Source organism: Acanthochromis polyacanthus, chromosome 12 (genome assembly GCF_021347895.1).
Source record: "Acanthochromis polyacanthus isolate Apoly-LR-REF ecotype Palm Island chromosome 12, KAUST_Apoly_ChrSc, whole genome shotgun sequence".
Lineage (NCBI taxonomy): Eukaryota > Metazoa > Chordata > Actinopteri > Pomacentridae > Acanthochromis > Acanthochromis polyacanthus.
The window spans coordinates 40444075-40461057 of record NC_067124.1 but is presented as its reverse complement, the minus strand read 5'-3'; the positions used below and the strand labels follow the sequence as shown (position 1 = coordinate 40461057).

Here is a 16983-nt window from a genome sequence, read left to right as displayed (position 1 = left end):
TAAACATTTTAACAGTTAAATTGGAAAGAAATCTTTGATAATTTTAAAGCGATGAGAAATTGATTTTCTGCCCTTTAGATTTCTTGTTAATACTGACCTTTTCGTAATAAACAAAGGACATTTTTCAGGGAAACGTGTGAAAACAACATTACCCACAATCCCCGCTGACGTAACAAGCCAGAGGTTAAAGGGCGACGACAAGTCAGAAGCGTTTTCTTTGCCGGTTAGTGCCTGAAATAACCGAGAAACTCTGTTCCCTGTGGTTTAAAACACACGTTCGTATTTGTAAGTGTATGATCTTCATATTGATGTATTATTTTTTCATTAAATGTTTAGAATTTTATCGTAAATCGCCATTATAGGAGCCACTTCCGCGCTGAGAAGTGATTTTTCTAGTTTTAGGAGTGTCACACAAACAAAGCTTAAAACAGCTCAGAAACACGGCAGACTTTTCTGAAATAACACGTTTTTTCTACATCTCAGATCTGAAAATGGCGTCAGGTGGATCAGCGGTGATTTCAGCTCCAGAGGAGGAGACACATGGTGGGACTCACCTGACAGACTCACCTGGAGCAGAGGACTCACCTGGAGCAGAGGCAGAAGTTCCAGCTGACAACCAAAAACCCTCAGGAGGTAGATCTGTCTGTCAGGTTCACACATACTGGTATACATTAACTTAGAGATGAAAAAGTACGTTTCTATGTTGTTTTTTCTCATGTAGAACACATCTGACCAGGTCCAGATCTAAAACCACTATATTCAGATTCAGAAAACTTTATTTGTCCCCAGGGGGGTATGTAGACGAGTCAAATCTGGACTAGAGTGTTCTATAGAGGCTAAAGATTCTTTAAAAGTCTATTTTTGATTCTTGAAGCCTTTATTTTATTTGTAAAAATGCAAAAAAGGGAGATTTTAGTTTTTTAAAATTATTTTTTATATAAAATGATGGAAAATATGGATCAGTGTTTCATTACTCAATTATTATTTCCATTGTCAGTTAACTTGTGGGCTTTTGTCAGGATTATTCAATTAATTTTTGGTCGCCAAAATATAGAAAAATGGTGAAAAATGTCTTGTTTAGTCAAAAGATCTTCAGTTTACTGTCACAGAGCAAAGAAACCAAAAAACATTCACATTTAAGGAGCTGAGATCACTGAATTTAGACTGTTTTAATGAATAAATGAATCATTCTGATTGTAAAATCTGCTGGAGGCGACCAAATTGGAGCTAAAAATGAGGATTTACTCATAAATATTCTTTGTCTGGATTAAAAACTAAACACTTTTTTGAATGGAGTTTGGTTTAATGAGGGTTTATTAAAGATCTAAAACTAAGGATTATTTTAAATATTGATTATAAAATTGGTTTCTAAAATGTCTTTAAATGGTGAAAAATGTGGATCAGAGTTTCCTCAAATGTCTGGTTTAGTCCAAAGATCTTCAGTTTACTGTCACAGAGGAAAGAAACCAGAAAATATTCACTTTTAAGGAGCTGAAATCACTGAATTTAGACTGATTCTGGTTTTAAAAACTCATAAACCGACTGTTAAAATCATTGACAGTTGTTTTAATAATTGTACGTATCAAGACTCATTAGACCAGGAGTGTCCAACATGAGGCCCGTGGTCCAAAAGTGATCCTCCAGAGGGTCCAATCCGGCCCTCAAAGTGTAAAAATACCAGAGAAGACATTAACTGCAGATTGTAAATTAGTAAAACTATAAATTTAAAATCATTTCTAGACCATGACAAGTTGTTTGGATCAGAAAGTAAAATACTAGATTGTTCATTTCTCATTTTTTGTGTCACTTTAGTCATATTTTGTCTTGTTTTTGTTGTTTTTTTGTATTTTTTGCATAATTTTTGTTGTTTGTCCATTTATTTGTCAATTTCGAACATTTTTGTGTAATTTTTTGACTCTTTTTGTTTTGTTTCGTTTCATTTGTCCCGTTTTTTTTGTCACTTTGTGTCTCATTTTTGTCATTTTGTGTTTCCTTTTTCTCTTACTTGTGTTGTTTGTCTATTTTCTTGTCATTTTGTTTCTCGCTTTTTGTCTCGTTTGTCCCTTTTTTGTCGTTTTCTAACTTTTTTGTCCTAGTTTTTGTCTATTTTTGTTTCTGTTTCGTGTCGCTTGTCTCATTTTTGGTCGTTTTGTGTCTCATTTTTGTAATTTTTTGTCTTGTTTTTTTTGTTGTTTTTTGTTTTTTGTCTGACTTTTGTCATTTGTCTCCTGTTTTTGTCAATTTTTGTCTCATTTGTGTCATTTGTCTAATTGCTCCTGGGCTGAATGTTTAGCCTGGACTAAGATGAGTTTGACTCTCCTGGGTCAGTGTTCATTCATGTGGCTGGAGATGAGTTTATTTCCTCTGTAACAGACGGTCAGCGGGTTTCTGGGTGACTGGGAGTGATTAGTATTCTGGTAAGTTCTGCTGTCATGCGGTTGGAGCTCCTGAACCGCTGCCAGACTTTCTCCTTCCACGTAGAAAGTGAGTCAGGATCTGTCAGGTTGAGTTTCTGAGGAATGAAGAACATCCCCGTTCTTCCAGTAACGTCTGGAAAGTCGTAGCGGCTGATAATCGAGTGTTTGAGTCACGCTGGGTTCTGTAAATAGATCGACCGGGTGTGGTGGAAGTTCAGGAACTGTTTGGCTGACATCTGAGTGTCCGGGGCAAGACGTTACCACCTGTTGGTTTACAGAGAAACTCCTCCCACTTATCTCAGTTTCAGATGCTTTACTGGACCGTCAGACTTGATTAAGATGGGGAGGAATCCAGTAAAAGATTCAACACAAAACGACAAACGAGACACAAAGCAACAGAAACAAGTCAGAAAATGACAACAACTAGACATAAAATGACAAAAATGAGACCCTGAAGGACAAAAACGAGAAACAAAATGACAAAAACAAGTCAGAAAATGACAAAAACTAGACAGAAAATGAGACGGAAAACAAGAAAAACGAGAAAGAAAGCGACAAAAAGACACAAAATGACAAAAATGAGACAAAATGAAAAAAACGAGACGCAAAACAACAGAAATGAGACAAAAAGTGACAAAACGAGACACAAAACAACAAAAATGAGACACAAAATGACAAAAACAAGTCAGAAAATGACAAAAACTAGACGGAAAACAAGAAAAACGAGAAAGAAAGGACAAAAAGGACACACAATGACAAAAATGAGACACAAAACAACAAAAATGAGACCCGAAATGACAAAAATGAGACACAAAATGACAAACACTAGACAGAAGACAATACGGAAAACAAGAAAAACAAGACGGAAAACAAGAAAAACCAGAAAGAAAGTGACAAAAAAGACACAAAATGACAAAAATGAGTCAGAAAAGGACAAAAATGAAACCCTAAATGACAGAAACAAGACACAAAATGACAAAAACTTGACAGAAAACGACAAAAACAAGACACAAAATGACAAAAACTAGACAGAAAACAAGACGGAAAACAAGAAAAATGAGAAAGAAAGCGACAAAAAGACACAAAATGACAAAAACGAGACAAAAGGACAAAAACGAGACAAAACAACAGAAACGAGACACAAAAAGACAAAAATGAGACACAAAACGACTAAAACGAGACAGAAAATTGCAAAAAGTTTTTAAAAAGGGCTGATGACGACAATAAACATGTAGTTTACAGAGAAGAGACACGATAATGTAGTTAAGCTCCAGAACTGTTCATATCCACGACTCAATCAGATTTAGAGGGAATTCATATTCAACCAACAGGTGTTTTCTGCCAAAGCAGTTAATTAGAGATGTAATAATGAGTTTTAACTGCTTCTAACTACTTCCTGTTGGTTCCCTCCATGTTCTATGAAGGTGGAACAGCTGGTGCAGTAGATCTATTGGCAGTTTTTAGTCCAGAAAAGACCCAAAACTGTTCCTCTTCATGCCACATTTAGAATTATAGTGAATATTTATGTGATCAACAGGTTTATTCTGGCTGGAAATTACATAAATAAGAAACAAAACTCAGTAAAATGAGATGTTAAAGATGAATTTTCAACTATTTAACCTTTTTTTTTTTTACATTTTACTCTTCAAACATCTTCGTATTACTTAAAAGTTCAGTAGTTTTCTCTTTGTTGTTCTGTTTTTCACAGATTCTGCTGAAGTCGACGTGGACGGAGTTAAAGTCTGCCAGTTTTTCCTGATGGGAAAATGTCGTTTTGGACAGAGATGTCGTTTATCTCACAGGTGTGTTCGAATAAAAGCAGCCGGCCGAGCAAAAGGGAACTTTTTTTTACTGGTTTATTTATGGTTCCATCATGAAAATCAGCCAAATAGAAGCTTTAAAATGACAATATTTCATCAAAATAATTACATTTTTCAGCCAGAAACACGAAAAACTGAAGGATTTCTATTGTACCGACGGTTCCTGAATGCATCACATTCAAAAGGAACCAAATCTAATCTTAAGCTGTCAATATTTCATTAAAATAATTTTAATTTCTACATAATTTATCAACCTGAGAAAGTAAAAACTGAACTTTTCTAACTTACTGATGGTCCCTGAACGCATCACATTCAGAGTTAACAAAATCTAAGCTTAAAATTCTGATGTTTTATCAAAATAATTTAATTTTCTACAAAAATTATGAGCCAGAAACAGCAATAACTGAAGGATTTCTAACGTACTGATGGTCCCTGAATGCATCACGTCTTTCCATCATGAAAATCAAACAAATCTGAGCTTTAAATGACAAAAACAAGAGACAGAAGACGGTAAAACATGATGAATTTGAGCTGTTTTTATGATTTTTTTTTGGTCAAAAATAATCCATGCCATTGAAATGTTCAATAAAAGGTTCTATTTTAGTCTAAAAAACGTTTCTATGTTTCATTTCTTCAAGATTTTATGTCGTCTAAAAAGCAGCTTTTACACCAAATATTCATAATTGTTATTTTTGTGCCGTTTTAATGTGACATAAACAGAACATTTGGACAGAGATGAATGGCTTTATGGTTTATCTCACAGGAAACTTCCCAGCAGAGCAAAAAGATTTTTTCAGAAGAATTCAAGGCAGATTTTATTTTTATTTTTAGTATTTCTTCCGTAAATCGTTGTGGTAAAAGCTGCTGCTTTGCCTGAAACAGTAAATCATTCTCAGCGTGAATCAGCTCCATGTGGAGATGAAATGATCCTCCAGGGTCAGATTATGAAACTGAAACGTCTTTATTTTTAGTATTTTTTCATTCCTCAGTGTGAAGCTGAATGTTTCAGAGATGAGTCGAGTCCTGATGAAGGTCTTAATGTCAGAGAGAATTTACGTTGTTCTCGTTGTTTCTTAGCGAGCCGCCGGCCGATGATTCAGGAGCTGCGTGTCACGACTCGGACGACAAACAGGACGCAGAAAAACACAAGAAGAAGAAAGGCGGCGCCAACAAAGCAGCGAAGCCGAAACACAGCGAGAGGAGAGGTGAAGGATCGAATTTAACTTCCTCAGAGGATGACAGACTGAGTCCTGTCAGTTCTAAAAAAAACATCCAAATTACACCATTTATCAGCCAGAAACTGTAAAAACTGAACGATTTCTAATTTACTGATGGTCCCTGAATGCATCACATTCAAAATGAACTAAATCTAAGCTTTAAAATTACAATATTCCATCAAAAATATTTTTGTTGTATCAGCCAGAATCAGTAAAAACGGAAAGATTTCTAATTTACCAACGGTCCCTGAACGCATCACATGTTTCCATCATGAAAATCAGTCAAATCTAATCTTGGAATTACAATAGTTCATCAAAATAATTTTATTTTCCAGCCAGAAACAATAGAAACTGAAAGATTTGTAACTTGCCAAGGTCCCTGAATGCATCACATCCAAAATTAATCAAATCTAGGATTTAAAATGACAATATTTCATCAAAATCTATTTATTTTCCATGTGATTTATCAACCCGAAACTGTAAAAACTGAAACATTTCTAGCTTATTTATGGTACTTGAAGGCATCATGTTCAAAATGACCCAAATCTGAGCTTAAAATGACAACATTTTATCAAAATAATTTTATTTTACAGCCAGAATCAGTAGAAACTGAAAGATTTGTAACTTACCAATGGTCCCTGAATGCATCACGTGTTTCTGTCGTGAAAATCAACCAAATCTGAGCTTAAAATGACAACATTTCATCAACATTATTTTATTTTATCAGCCAGAAAAACTGAAATCACAGTCATGGTGTCATCAGCTGATGTCGTGTTCACTGGTTGTCATGGTTACAGTGACGCCGTGCCGCTATCTGGCAATGATACAGAAATCTTTAGCAAATCTGTAGATCCAGACTATAAGCTGCATCACTGCCAGAATCTGATCACCTGGTCCTTGAGTCATTTCTGAGCCTGAAGGAAAATTTCATCCAAATCCGTTGGTCTGTTTGTGGGAATTCTGCGGACAGACGGACTTTGATCTTCACGTAACTCCACCGCATTCTTTGACGGAATAAAAGATGCTGCCTTTCTGATGATGCCGTATGTGGGACTGAGCAGCCTTGGAGGAGGACTTTGCTCTCTGAGGGTTTTTCTTCTTCTAACTGTGTTTGTTCTGTTTCCGTAGAGCTGCAGGACTTTAGATAATGATCCGATGAGTCTTTTTCTACATTAAACCGTTTCATCTCTTTGTCTCCTCAGAGGTGAATAAAAAGCCTCGGATGCGGACGGCCGACGACGTCATCTCCAGGATCCTTTGGGACCCGTCGGTGGAGGCCTCAGACTTCGTGGTCGGCTACGTGGATCGGTTCCTCGGCGTTCTGGAGCGTCCGTTCTCCGAGTTCAACTGGGACACCGACCCCTGCGACTGCGACTACGCCTCCGAGCTGGCCCTGCCCCGACACCGGATCCAGTACTTCACCTACAGGGGCCACCGGGTCTGGGACCGCCACACCAGGACCGACCGGGTCTTCGGCTCCACCGGGCAGCCTGTGGCGCCCCCCTTTGGACGGGAGGAGGAGGCGGCGGGTGAGACTCTGCTGCTGCTGCGCCTCGTATTCACCAGACTCTGAGTGAAACCTGACGGGTTCTGTTTGTTTCAGAGCAAATGGAGTGTGAGGATCCAGAAGAAGCAGAGCAGCTTCCACCTGAGCAGGACGGAGGAGAAACTGAGACTGATCCCAAACATCTGGAGGAGGACGAGAAGAACGAGACCAACGTTCAGCCTCAAGAATCAGCTGCAGACAGGTCAGAGTTCATCCTGTAGTTTAACCTCCAACACCCAGTCTTTAAAAAAAGCCTCTGTATGAAATGAAACACAAAGCAACAAAAATGAGACAGAAAGCAACTAAAATGAGACCAAAAACAACTAAAATGAGATACAAAAGGACAAAAATAAACCCGAAAACGACAAAAACGAAACACTAAACCGTCCCTAACTGACAGAAGAACTGGAATTAGAAGATGATGAATCTATTTTCTGAACTTAAACGAGCGTCAAACACAACATTTTCTGTTTAATAACTCGGCTGTGACTCGGTTTAGAGTCTAAACTTTATAAATGAGTTCTGATGATGATAAATGTTCTGCTTTCAGACTTCAGGCTTCAGAGGAAGACGAGGAAACTCCGGCTGAATGGGAGGAAAACTGGGAAAACAACGGAGACTCTGAGGTTGGTGCTGCTTCAAAACATGCTGATTCCAGCTCCTTAAATGTGAATGTTTTCTTTCCTCAATGACGGTAAACTGACGATCTCTGGATGAAACAAGACATTTGATGAGATGAAAAACGACCTGTTTGTTGTTTCATGAATCTTTGGGGTGTTTTTTGCGTGTCTCATTTTTGTAATTTAGTGTCTCATTTTACTCGTTATCGGTCGTCTTTTAAAGCTGCTGTCTGGAGTTTGAATCTCAGCGTCTCCTAAAACACTGTTGGTCCCTCCCTCTGATTTTGCCCCTTTATTTGTGCACGCGCTCAGTACATGAGAGAAGTGCCCGGAGTGCTGCAGCATCTCGCCTGTTTTGCTGTTTTCCCCTCTTCTACGTTTAGTACATTTAGTAAATAATAAAGGAATTACGTTAGAATGCTGTATTGAGTCTAACTTGTCCTAATACCAAAATAACATGAATCTGCTAGGACGAACTAGTAAAGTTTCAATATGTGATTACACTCGTGTATCCCTCTGGATGACGTTGTTTATCAAACTTAGTGCATTTACGCGTGTATATGTGTTACATTGTTTATTTATTTCTATCTAGAGTTCAGAATTGCATGACTCCTCTGACGAAGAGTATGTCCCAGACGCCCCAACATCTTCCTCCAGAGGTCGGGCATCTAAACGAAGCCGTCAGGCGGGCTATGGAGGCCGTGGTCGGGGAGCGACGCGAGCACCCCGAGCCAAAAAACGTCCTGCAGTCTCTTGGCCTGACAAGCCGTGGGATTGGTAACTTTTCTGGAAGTTGCTGATCCCTGATGCTCTCTCCTCCTCAAGCAAAACAAATGTGCGCGCGGTTGCGTAGTGCGTAGCTCGCCCACCTCTGCATGGGCTTGCTTGCTGTGCGCGTAACCGTTGATTGACAGCATGACAAAGCTGAAGCTCGAACTTGATTGTTCGGCAGCGACCGGCGCTTTTTGGAATAACATGGGGGTCTATGAGAGGAAGGCGGAGCTCAGGAATACATTTTCATATCGCGTTATACTAACTTTATATTATAGTATCGAACTAGACTAACACATTTAAGCTTTGTTAAACAATGATACATAAATTGAAAACAAACGGAAACTCCGGACAGCAGCTTTAATCATTTTCAGTCTCGTTTTTGTCATTTTCAGTCTCGTTTTTCTTGTTTTGTGTGTTTTGGTGCTCATCCTGTAGATGTTTTTCTGTCTTCTAGCTTCTTCTTCGTCTTCTTGGACTTTGGAAAACTCTGGTTGCCTCATAATTTTCAGTCTTTACGTTCTCCTCCCGTTACCCAGAATCCTTCAGTCCCTCTGGAGAAGCGAGGCGGCCGTCCTCCTAAAAAGCGTCCGACCCACTTCGTGTGTTTCCGGGCCAACACTCCGTCCATCCTGTCGTGTTTCCAGCAGCTCCAGGAGGACGTGGTGGCTCTGCTGCCTGACAGCGCCCCCTACTGGCGGCCGGCCTCCAGCCTCCACGTCACCCTCTGCCTGCTGGTGCTCCGCGGCCCGGACCAGGTGGCCTCTGCTGGGGAGATCCTGCGGCGCTTCGCCCAGCTGGACCGGAACCCTCCGGTGTCGGTGACGTTCCCGGTGAAGCTGAAGCACTTCAGCGGGCGGGTTCTCTACCTGAGCCCCCAGCCTCAGCTCCACCTGCAGCAGCTGAACGCCGGCCTGCAGGACGCCTTCAGGACGGACGGCCTGCTGCACCGCGACTCCTTCAACCCCCGCTACCACCTCACCCTGGCCAAGCTGGACCGGCCCGACGCCGACCGGCTGTTCGAGGGCGTCGCCGACCTGAAGGCCGGGAAGAGTCTGAACTTCGGCCGGCTGCCGGTCAACACCTTACACCTGTGTGAGATGGGCGGAGCCAACGTGGACGGCTTCTACCGGACGCTGTGCACCGTCTCTCTGAGATGAGGACGGACGGTTACATGAAACACTACTCTGCAGGTCAACCAGGACAGCATCACTTACAGCTGCAAGAAGAAGTCTGTGAAGCCTTCGGGATCCGTTGGATTTCTGCAGAAGTTGGCCCTAAAATGTTCTGATGTTCATCTAAGATCAACAGACAAACACAGTCTGCTGAAGACGGACAGAAATGTCTGGCACATGCTAACATTTCTGTCCAAAGTTTGTCCAAAATGACTCAAAACTTATTCAGAATGACAGAAAATTCATCCAAAGTGATTTAAAATTGGTCCAAAAGGAGCCAAGACGTGACAAATGACTGAAAACTGTCAAGAATGACCCAAACATTGTTCAAAGTGACAAAAAAAGTCTAAAATGACTTAAAATTCTTCCAAAATGACTCAAAACTTATTAAGAATGACCCTAACCAGCGCAGAATGTACAAATTGACTCAAAAATTGTCCAAAAAGACAAAAAAAACACCTAAAACGACTCGAAACTTACTCAGAACAACCCCAAAATTGTCCGTTTTTAAATTATGCAAAATGACTCAAACTTTGTTGAGAATGACCCAGAAATCGTCCAGAATGACAAAAAAGATCATTTTTAGCAGACGGTGTTTGTCTGTTGATCTGAGATGAAGATCAGAACATTTTAGGACCAGTTCCTGCAGAAATCTCAAAGAATTCAGACTTTTTATTGTCCCTGTATAAACTGACTGGTTTCTGTTGGTTACAGCTCATTCTGCTCACTTTCCTCAACAAACCTACAAGAAACATAGAAACGTATTTTTAAGGGGCTCAGAATGATTGAAAACATTCAGAGTTTGGAAAAAAAAAAAACCTGGTGTTTTTCAGTCAAACACATTTTAACCCTTTTTAGACCTTTTTTAACGATGCTCTGGGGCTGCAGGTTTTATGGGTTCAACATCAGACTTTATTTTAGGGCTGGTCCCAATACTGGTTTCTGGCCTCCGAATATTCAGGCCCTATTAAAGACGAATATCCGAATATTCATTCCACCCCGTAATGTCCGAAGGGGGGGTGGGGGTTGTGGCGGAGACGGCCCGAATATTCGGATCCGTTCGTCTGGTCTCCCGGGTCCAAATTCTGCCTTCGTTTGTCTTCAGTTAAACTGAAGAATTCCCAAACAGCGGAGGTCTTCAGCATCTTATCTTGTGTTTATGCAAAGAAGTGAAGCGTGACGTCAGAGTCTGCAGCAACCCGGCCATTCAGGTGGTGGTAAGAAACAGGAATGGAGGAGCAGAGATGAGCCGAACACGACGGGATGAGGAGATATGGGCCGAAGGCGAAGGGAAGAGACGAGCTCCAAATATTTTCGTCTGAGGGGAGGAAGGAGTGATCACAGAGACATATGTGTATATGTTTATGTGATCACAGGACGAGATGAGCCGATATGAGCCGATGTGGGCCGAAGGCGGAGGGAAGACAGTAACGCTGCTTATTCTTTCTGCCCGGTAACGTCTGACGGGGGCGAGCGAATATTCGGATACCAAAATTAATATCTGGATACCGCCGTAGCGAACGGATATTCGGGTCAAGCCCGTACTTTATTTTATGTTTTATTTTTGCCTTTTTTCCCATAAAGTGTCTTACCGTGAATTATTTCTATTATTATTATTGTTATTTCCCATCGCTAAAGAAATGTGTCCAACAGAAGATCATTCAATCCGATTTAAAATTTTGCCGCTCTGAGCTCCTGAATGTTGTAAATTATAGAAAATGATGTGGTAGAGTGTGTTTTCGTCACAGATATTTAAGTTTAAACGCGTTTTCCAGAATGACCCCACATGAGGAAGCTTCAAAACGGCTTTTTTGTTGTTTTTTTCACATTCATTTTATTTTCTCTTCCCCAGAAAATCAGCCCGCTCATTCTTCAGATCCAGATGAAGAAAAAAAGGGAAACATTTAAATATATATATTTTATATTTTTTTTCCCAAAAAATTTTATATATATAAACCCAGCTATAGACAAAAGGAGCAAAAAAGACGAAAATTATATATGTGTATAAAAAATAAATAACAATAATAAAAGTGAAATCGATCTGATGTTTTTGTGCATCAGTGGTTTTCAGGTTAAACTCATTCGTTCTTTCTAAATGAAGTTCTTCTCAAAGTTTCTGCTTTTTTTTTTCCAGCGTATTTTGCAGAAAAAGTCGTTTTTCTCCAACACGGTGTCGTCCTGTTTTCTACCAAAGCTGCTGCTGGGTTTGAAGTTTCTAAGTTATTAAGTCACTTTTTTAAAAATCTGTTTTTATTTAAGGGCTTAAAGGTGTAAAATGAAGATTGTTTGTTTACGACTTGTTATAACTCTAATATGATGACAGTTAAATGTATTTTAATGCATTTCAAACAGTTTCATTCTGTTTTTATTCATATTTTGACATAATAAAGGGAATTGACAGCTAAAATGATCATATTTTTCAATATTGGGTGAGGTTGTGCAGCATTAGCTGAGCTGCTACACGAATAAATTAGTTGATTAATCATTTCTGCTGCAGATTCATTGACTCTGCCTGGATTATTCTGATTATTTACTTTTTAACACATTGGAAATTCATGCAGAAACTGATTTAATTGTTGATTTTATTCAGTTTTCAGCTTTTAAAGTCTTTGGAGATGCACTCTGCTGTTAGTTTTTCTTCATATTTTATCTAAATGAGGCCATCTGGACCAACTTTTCTGTAATTTTTCCTCTTTTATCACCACACAGATCAAATTCATTCTGACTTTTTATGCTGTTTTTTCAGTTTTCTGCATGATTCTTTGATGCTCTTTGTTCTTTTAGTCATTTATTTGTGTACATTAAAGCCTGAGCTGCTGTTATTTATCAGTAATGATGATGGTGATGGTTCCTTCTTCTTCTTCTTCCCAGAGACTCCCTCCATGTCCCTCTATAGATAGTCTATATGAGTCAGTGCTGTTTGCTGCTTCGTCTCCCTTCCCCCACTCGCTCCTCTTTTCTCCTGGTGACACAGAAAAGCCAACGCCGCCCCCTCCTCCCGATGCTAAACCCCCCTCCATCCATCCAACCATCCATCCAACCCTCCATCCATCCCTCCGTCCGTCCGTCCGTCGGCACACAAACGTTCTTTTCACTCTCGGAGCATCTCCATCCTTTCTGCTCATTGTTGCATCCATCTCAGCATCTTCTCCTCCTCTCTGGTCTGAACCCGGTAGCTTCTTCCACCGGGGCTCATGTGAGTGGGAATAAAAAGCTGTTGTTGTTTGGTGTTAATCCTTTGCTCTGGATGGGGGTCGAGTGAAGCAGAATGAGGGGCTCGACCGTCGCTAATCCAGCTAACAGATTAATTATCTTTGCATCGTGTTGGTGAAGTCGCTGTAATGCAACGATAAAGAGTCCCTGAGGGGAGTCTCCTCACTCTTAATCCCTCTCTCTCTCTCTCTCTCTCTCTCTCTCTCTCTCTCTCTCTCTCCCTCTCTCTCTCTCTCCTCCCATCCATCAACTCAAGCACCTCTCCTCTGACAGCCTCACAATTATCGCCTCTTTAATATTTCAATAACTGCTCCTGATTTACCACCATCTTCTTCTTCCTCTTCCGAGCTGCTGTTTGTTGCTTTTTCATCCCAGGATGATGTTTTTTTGTAAACCTCTCTGAGCTGGTGGATATTTTCCTGAGAGACGAGCCAGAAGGAAGAGAAGGAGAAGCTCCTGAAGCAGCGACAGCGGTAAGGTCTCCCTCTGCTTTTTTTTCTTTATTAATTAGGAGCGATTTAAAGCTCGTAAATCTTTTTGCATCGCCTCTGCAGCTCCTCCAGCATCAATCCAGACGATGCAGTTTGACAATCACAGCTCCAAATAAAAAAAGAATCTCTTCTCGTGCATTTTATCCCCGCTGGTTTGCAGCGACTCCCACCTGCCCTCCATGCATTTCTGCAAGATTTGCAACCTGGAATTTAAAAATGAAATGCAGTTATTGCTCCTTGATTCCCCACCCAGACCAACTCTTACAGAGATGTTCATTATTTCCTCTTTGTTGATGTCAGGACGACGTAAAAGCAAAATTTATGAACTGAAATCTTATTTTTTTGCGTTTTATTCCCACCTAGACATTGCATTTCTGCAATATTTGCAATGCGGAATTTAAAAATTAAATGCAGTTATTCCTCTTATTTCCCGCCTACATATCTTCTCCGACAGAGAAATGAATTATTCCTCTTTAGACATCATCTGTTAAATTTGCAACCTGAAATCTGATTATTTTTTCATTTTATTCCTCACCTAGACATCTTTTTGTACAAAGATGTGAATTATTTCCTCCTGGTTGATGTCAGGAGGAGAGAATTTGATAAATTTGCAACCTGAAATCTGATTATTTTGTTGTTTTTTACCATCTAGACATCTTCTTTGACAGAGATGTGAATTATTCCTCTTTGTTGATGTCAGGAGGACATAAATGCTAAATTTGCGACCTGAAATCTTCATTTTTTTTGCGTTTTATTCCCAACCTAGACATTGCATTTCTGCGCGATTTGCAACCTGGAATTTAAAAATTAAATGCAGTTATTCCTCTTTTATTTCCCGCCCAGACAACTACTCTTATAAACATGTGAATTATTCCTCTTTGCTGATGTCAGGAGGCCATAATCTGCTATATATGTGACCTTACATCTGAATTTTATTCTTTTTTTTTACCACCCAGACATCTTCTTTGACAAAAATGTTCGTTATTTCCTCTTTGTGGATGTCAGGAACTTGAAATCGTATTTTTTTTGGGTTTTATTCCCCATCTAGATAACTTGTCCGACAGTAATGTTCATTATTACCTCTTTGTTGATGTCAAGAGGTAATATTCTGCTAAATTTGTGACCTGAAATTTAAAAATTAAATGCAATTATTGCTCCTTTATTCCCCACCTAGACATCTTCTTTGACAGAGATGTGAATTATTCCTTTTTTTTTTTACTAGTTTTCTTCTATATTTGGGTCTTACAGGGTTAATTCCTCCAGGCTGGTGTCAGGAGGTGATAATCTGCTAAATTTACGACCTTAAACCTTATTTTTTGGGCTTCATTCTCCACCCAGACATCTTTCTCTACAGAGCTGTGAGTTATTTCCTGCTGGCTGATGATGCTGCTGTCGCTGCTCCATAAATTTCCTCCCCGTTAAGAAGCTGTTAGTTTTTTTTACGAGGCTCGTTGTTGTTCATCCAACCGGCCGCTGCATTACTCATGTCCTTTGATTCTCGTTAAAATAAAGAAAAGGTGGAGAAGAAGCTCCGTCCTCGTTAGCCGCCTCACAAAACAAAATGGTTCTTTTTCTTTACATCCAGACATCATGGAGTCTCTATCAGAGACAGAAAACAGCTCTCTGCTTTTTCTTCCTCTCACCGTTCGCTGAGAGTCTACGGCGTCTTTTTGAGTCAAACAATCCGGTTTGCTCATCTTTTAGTCGTGCTGTTCTTCTAAAAAGCTTTCAGGGGGCGTAGCGTCAACTTGAGGCTTCGTTTCCGTGACGACCGAAGCTTCATCAGCGTCTAACTTTCTGATTCCTACCTGAGCTCTGACCTGACGTCTGTCACAACTCTGTATTGATTTAGTCTCAGAACTGACTCAGGTTACCAATAATTCACATTTATTCATCATTAACGGTTTCATAACAGGGTCTAAGCTGTTTAAATCGGTGATTTCAGCTCCTTAAATGTGAATATTTTCTGGTTTCTTTCCTCTGTGACAGTAAACTGAAGATCTCTGGACTAAACCAGACATTTGAGGAAACTCTGATCCACATTTTTCAAGAGACCAGAAAACTAAACATTTAGTCAATATTCAAAACAATCTCTAATTTAAGCCCATTAATAAACATTTTTCAAACCAAACTTCATGAGGAAAAGTTCTCATTTTAATTCAGAAAGAGAATGTTTAAGAAGAAATCCACATTTTTTGCTCCAAGTTTGGTCACCTCCAGCAAATTTTAGAATAAACTGTTAATCTGTAGATAAAAACAGTCTAAATTCAGCCATCTCAGCCCCTTAAATGTGAATATTTTCTGGTTTCTTTCCTCTGTGTCAGTAAACTGAAGATCTTCGGACTAAACAAGATATTTGAGGAAACTCTGATCCACATTTTCACCGTTTTCTGACATTTTAGAGACAAAACAATGACAACAAATTGTGGTTTGTTTGTGGTGTAACATGATTTCAGGATAGATTCAAGAAAAATACTTATAAAACTGTGATTTTGGGGCTTTTTCGTAGCCTAGCCGCGCTAGACCCATGCTCTGAAGACGCAAGGGTCTAGGAACGCTCGACAGGGAGGGAGGCGGCTAAAAGGTTGTCTATCAAATCACTCTGCAGCAATTGGGTAGGTATACAACAATCAGTGCAACGAATAGGCTCCTAGAGCGCCGGAAATCAGAGGATGCGGTAGTTCGGTGAAGCCTTATTTATACAGTCAATGGGTGAAGCACAAGTATATTACAGACATGTTAACAGAAAGATTATTCAGAGTCGGTGCTAATGGAGCTCAACGACTGTTGTCGTTTTTGTTGTCGACCCTGGCAGAGAATTAAATTCGTTGCCGTGGGTTGTCTAGCGCGGCTAGGCTAGTTTTTTAGGTCAACAACTGACAAATATATTTATATACTTTGGATTATTTTCATATTTTTGTCTCTAAAACGTCTCTAGATGATTAAATGTTCATCAGTCTTAAAACCAAAGGTGATGTCTTAAAAAGACTTATTTTGTTCAACCATCAGTCAGAAACTCAACCAACCGTCTAGTGGTGAGTGTCTAAAGGACGAACTGTCTAAATTCATGATGATTCGTACTTTCAGCTGCTTAAATGTGAATCTTTTCTGGTTTCCTTCCTCTGTGACAGTAAACTGAAGATCTTTGGAGTAAACCAGACGTTTTTTCAGACATTTTTCGACATTTTAGAAAGATTGCAGCTTTGGAATAAACTTTAATCTGACCAAACTTCATTTTTAAAAGTTTAGGTTCTGGATGAATCCCGACTTTTAACTTCCAGAAGATTTTATTATCAGGGGGAGTTTCATTCTTTCCTTGAGTAAATTGAGTATTTTTGGACAAAAGACATTTTTTAACCATTTTTCGAGATTTTCTGACTTTTTAGAGGCCAAACTGTTGAATTAATTAACTGATTTGTCATTTAGCTGAAGTTTGTCTGATGATTTCATGAATATTTCCCATTCTTCTGTTTTATATCATCTTAAATCGTACATTTTTAGGGTGGTGGACTGAATATTTGTCATCTTGGACTTCTTTTGGACATTTTTCATCATTTTCTGACCAGAAAATAATCATTTACCATCCAGTTCACCTTCAGTTGGAGTCTTGATGTGCTTTGCTTGTGGTGATTTCAGCATGAATTCAAGATAAACTACAAATAAATCATTTTTTTGTCTATTGAAAGCAATGACTAATAACTATCTTCATGAGT

The 16983-nt window shown here is 39.5% G+C and overlaps 2 protein-coding genes and 1 long non-coding RNA gene across 5 annotated transcripts in view; 2 read left to right on the top strand and 1 right to left on the bottom strand.

The window, feature by feature from the left end:
• Positions 1-83: 83 nt before the first annotated feature.
• Positions 84-12051, top strand: leng9 (leukocyte receptor cluster (LRC) member 9). Of its 2 annotated transcripts, none has more exons than XM_051956754.1 (8): positions 84-223; positions 484-633; positions 4126-4219; positions 5315-5442; positions 6657-6983; positions 7058-7202; positions 7551-7626; positions 8931-12051. In XM_051956754.1, exons 2-8 carry the CDS (start codon positions 492-494, stop codon positions 9549-9551), a joined length of 1533 nt encoding a protein of 510 aa, XP_051812714.1. In that variant the 5' UTR covers positions 84-223; positions 484-491; the 3' UTR covers positions 9552-12051. The 2 variants fall into 2 exon arrangements, with proteins under 2 accessions (XP_051812714.1, XP_022055396.2); XM_022199704.2 differs by having other exon boundaries at positions 84-285.
• LOC127536434 (uncharacterized) lies at positions 11630-15841 on the bottom strand. Its single transcript, XR_007945426.1, has 2 exons — positions 14914-15841; positions 11630-13473 (listed from the first exon to the last, which is right to left on the bottom strand). It is a non-coding gene; the product is annotated as an uncharacterized LOC127536434 (long non-coding RNA).
• Positions 12563-16983, top strand: part of ttyh1 (tweety family member 1) — a 36964-nt gene continuing 32543 nt past the window's right edge. The window contains exons 1-2 of one of the 2 annotated variants that reach the window (XM_022199706.2): positions 12563-12762; positions 13155-13252. The gene's annotated coding sequence lies outside the window, so the exon portion shown is untranslated. The other variant, XM_022199707.2, reaches the window with a different exon arrangement.

Bases quoted from the DNA above. Each gene is read 5' to 3' on its own strand.
- leng9 (XM_051956754.1), top strand. From the start codon at position 492: ATGGCGTCAGGTGGATCAGCGGTGATTTCAGCTCCAGAGGAGGAGACA. The intron at 634-4,125 runs GTAGATCTGTCT...TGTTTTTCACAG, and splicing joins CAACCAAAAACCCTCAGGAG to ATTCTGCTGAAGTCGACGTG. The intron at 7,203-7,550 runs GTCAGAGTTCAT...TTCTGCTTTCAG, and splicing joins CAAGAATCAGCTGCAGACAG to ACTTCAGGCTTCAGAGGAAG.